A 3,505-nucleotide genomic window follows, 5' to 3' on the forward strand; every position below is an offset into this window, starting at 1 on the left:
CGAGCCCAACGAGAACTTCTTCGGTGCCTTTATGGTCTAAAACTGACACACACACACAAACACACACTCAGAGTGTCAATGCAGGTTTACATGTAATCTTTCAGAAGGCGTCTAGTGGATATTTGCAGTATAGATGTGTATTTTTATAGTATAAACACCACAGTCTGACTGCAGATCATCACAGAGGCACAGTTTTGTGTTTATTAGTGGCTAATTCATATGTATGTTTTATTTATTACAAAACACTGCAAAGATGTGTGTCTTAATGAGAGTTTTTGTCTTATTTTTAGTCCAAATATCAAACAATTGACCTTTAAGAGTTCACCCTCAGCTGATGATTGATTATAAAGCGTGTTTGGCATGCTGTCCCGGGAGAGAGCCCTGACCTCATAGGATCCTCGAGCCCGGGGCTCCCTCCCGTTTGCAATGCGAGAGGGGAGTTTGAGCTCAGGTAGATCTGGAGAACTCCCCTGCTGTAGTAGCTAATGAACAGATAGTGATCGCTCTTAAGAGATAACTACTTACTAGGAGCATGTCTATGGTGCTGATTTGGATTAGTCAATTAGCTTAAGTTGCATGTTTTTGGACGGTGGGAGGAAACCCAGGGGAAACCCACGTGAGCACCGGGAGAACGTGTAAACTCTGCACAGAAACGTCTGCTGGCTTGGTAAGGACTAGAACCAGTGATGTTCTTGCTGTGAGGCAACAGTGCTAACCACTGGGCCACCGTGCCACCCATCTAGGAAAGGAGGAGAAGTAGGGGTGAGAGGGGGGATTCTTCAAAATGAAGATGGCTGTGATATGGAACTAAGGGTATTCATAGTGGCTTAGGAATCGTCTGATTGGTGAATCATAAATGCGGGACCAGCTGTGATCAATCATAAGCAAGTGATCCTCTCGACATTAGTTTATAAATAAACTTCACTTATCATGAAGCATTTTCCAGACAAGCCAAAATATTGTGATGTTTTCAGTAATAAAGAGTCAATATGAAGTGAGTTTTGCATTAAAACAAAACAATTCAGCAGCTAATCATTATTACTGATATAATTCAGCCTCAGGTCCACCATTATGTGAGAGAAACTGAAGAAAAGCAGTAAACTGTGTTCATTCTCTAAGACTGAATAAGGCTGGTTTATGTTTATTATATGAACTAAACTCTTGATTATTGCTGGATCTACATCTTGTGAATAAATGAACAGCAGATGTTCACAGTTTTGCGTGAACTAACCCCTTTGAGTCTGAACTAGTTTATATTGTCACAGATGATGAACTCTCACATCTCTGTATGGTGTTTTCATATGATGTGCTCAGTCCTAGTCATGGTGTGTAGGGCTTTCTAAAAATCATATATTCATTCATTTTTTCTTCCGCTTAGTCCCTTTATTAATCTAGAGTCGCCACGGTGGAATGAACCGCCAACTTATCCAGCATATGTTGGCCGCTGCAACCTCTATGGCCAATTTAGTTTATAAATTCCCCAATAGTGCATGTGTTTGGACTGTGGGGGAAACCGGAGCACCCGGAGGAAACCCACGCCAACACGGGGAGAAGATGCAAACTCCACAGAAACGCCAACTGAGTCAACCGGGACTCAAACCAGAGACCTTCTTGCTGTGAGGCCACAGTGCTAACCACTGAGCCACCGTGCCGCCCATCATATATATTAGATCAATTGTCTATATGAATTAGCCACTAACTAACACACACAGTGAGGTCTGTTTGGGAATAAGCAGTGCAGATTTACACATGTCTAGTGTTTGAGATGCTTGTAAACATGACCTCTGTTGTGTATCCTTTATCTATAAGCTCATATCTCTTTATATATATATATATATATATATCACATGTTTTTGTTGGAAGTGAAAGCCTGAGATGGGTTAATATATGCTGATATTTAGTCAATGACTGGTTATTTGGGGGGTCAGAAATGCTGCATGTGCAGAGTCTATTACAGAGAGGCTACGCAGACTTGATTTAATGCATCTCTGGAGTGTTTTGATGCAGGTAATGTAATAATGTGAAGTGTGTAACCGATGATCTTTATGTCTGTTAGTTACTTCTGAGAGTTTTAATGCAGAAGGAAACGTTTCAATAAATAAATGTCATCATGAAACAGAAGCTGCGCTGCTCTTTTTGTACCGTTTCTCCACTTCGGGTTCAAGAGTGAATGTGGGCGGGGCTTGGTTTATTTGCTTTCTATTGGAGGAGCTTATTTGAGTGACAGGTTAACTCCGCCCTCACACTAGCAACCACCAATCAGAGATGAGTTGTGATCAAGCAACAACCTCCCGCTCTCCCTCGTAAAGCTAATATGGAAGTGATTGAAACTGCAACTCATCGACTGGCCACTGGGGGCTAGCTCCAGGAACTGCAGATGTTCACTGACTGCAATGCTAAATAGGCCAGTTTTACAGCTGATAAAAGCATGTTTACAGCCTGCTATAAACGATGGCTTTGGTGTATATAGCTAATATTACCCTTCATGACAACAGTGAGGGGGTGAATTGTATTATAACTCATCTGTTTCAGTTATATTAAGGTATATTAAATCTGCATAATTAATTGCGTGGACACTTAAGTGGCAGCTAGGTCTCGCTGGTCGCCAACACGTTCCACAATTTATCGCAAATCATAATAATACACAAGAAGACAAAAACAAAACATATATTGCATAACATCCATAAAACGATAACAAAACATAAACATTAAGAAAAGGGGAAGTGATAGACATACATACATAATCATAGTGCAAAAAAGTACAGATCAGTGCATCAAAAAACCCCATAAAAAACAACATCCTCTGGGAAAAAGTACAGTTTAAAGAGAAATATGACAGCAAACATTGCTTCAACACCTTAAATGATGCAGTGGATCCAATGTTAGCAGGTCAATTATTCTAATTTATTGCACCCTTAAACATAAAAGCTCTTTTACCAATAGAGTTTATTAAAGGAGGAAGAAAAAAATAAGTCATAATGTCTGATCATTTAGGGAAAATACAAAATAATGTTGTAAATAATAAGGATAATCAAAATTAATGCATTTAAATATTAATAGAAGCCAGTGAATTATTCATTTATCTTTCTTTTCGGCTTTATTATTCAGAGGTTACTACAGTGGAATGAACCACCAACTATTCCAGCATATGTTTTACACAGCGGAAGCCCTTCTAGATGCAACCCATTACAGGGAAACACCCATACACTCTTACATTCACACTCATACACTACGGCCAATTTAGTTGATCAGTTCCCCTATAGCGCATGTGTTTGGACTGTAGGGGAAACCTGGAGCACCCGGAGGAAACCCACACCAACATGGGGAGAACATGCAAACTCCACACAGAAACACCAACTGATACAGCTGAGGCTCAAACCAGCAACCTTCTTGCTATGAGGTGATCGTGCTGCCCACTGCGCCACCGTGATGCCTGATATTATTAGTGCTGTAAAATCAATAAGACAATATAAAAACTGAATGAAAGATACATTATACTAACAGT

The 3,505-nt window shown here is 40.1% G+C and overlaps 1 protein-coding gene across 1 annotated transcript in view; it reads left to right on the top strand.

The window, feature by feature from the left end:
* Nucleotides 1-2,097, top strand: part of LOC130221799 (tumor necrosis factor ligand superfamily member 14) — a 13,001-nt gene extending 10,904 nt beyond the window's left edge. Inside the window, exon 7 of the mRNA XM_056454401.1 lies at nt 1-2,097. This exon is cut by the window's left edge and continues 120 nt beyond it. Coding sequence (XP_056310376.1) covers nt 1-40 — 40 coding nt within the window. The 3' untranslated portion in view covers nt 41-2,097.
* Nucleotides 2,098-3,505: the final 1,408 nt, after the last annotated feature.

The sequence above is a fragment of the Danio aesculapii genome, chromosome 1, assembly GCF_903798145.1.
Source record: "Danio aesculapii chromosome 1, fDanAes4.1, whole genome shotgun sequence".
Taxonomy (NCBI): domain Eukaryota; kingdom Metazoa; phylum Chordata; class Actinopteri; order Cypriniformes; family Danionidae; genus Danio; species Danio aesculapii.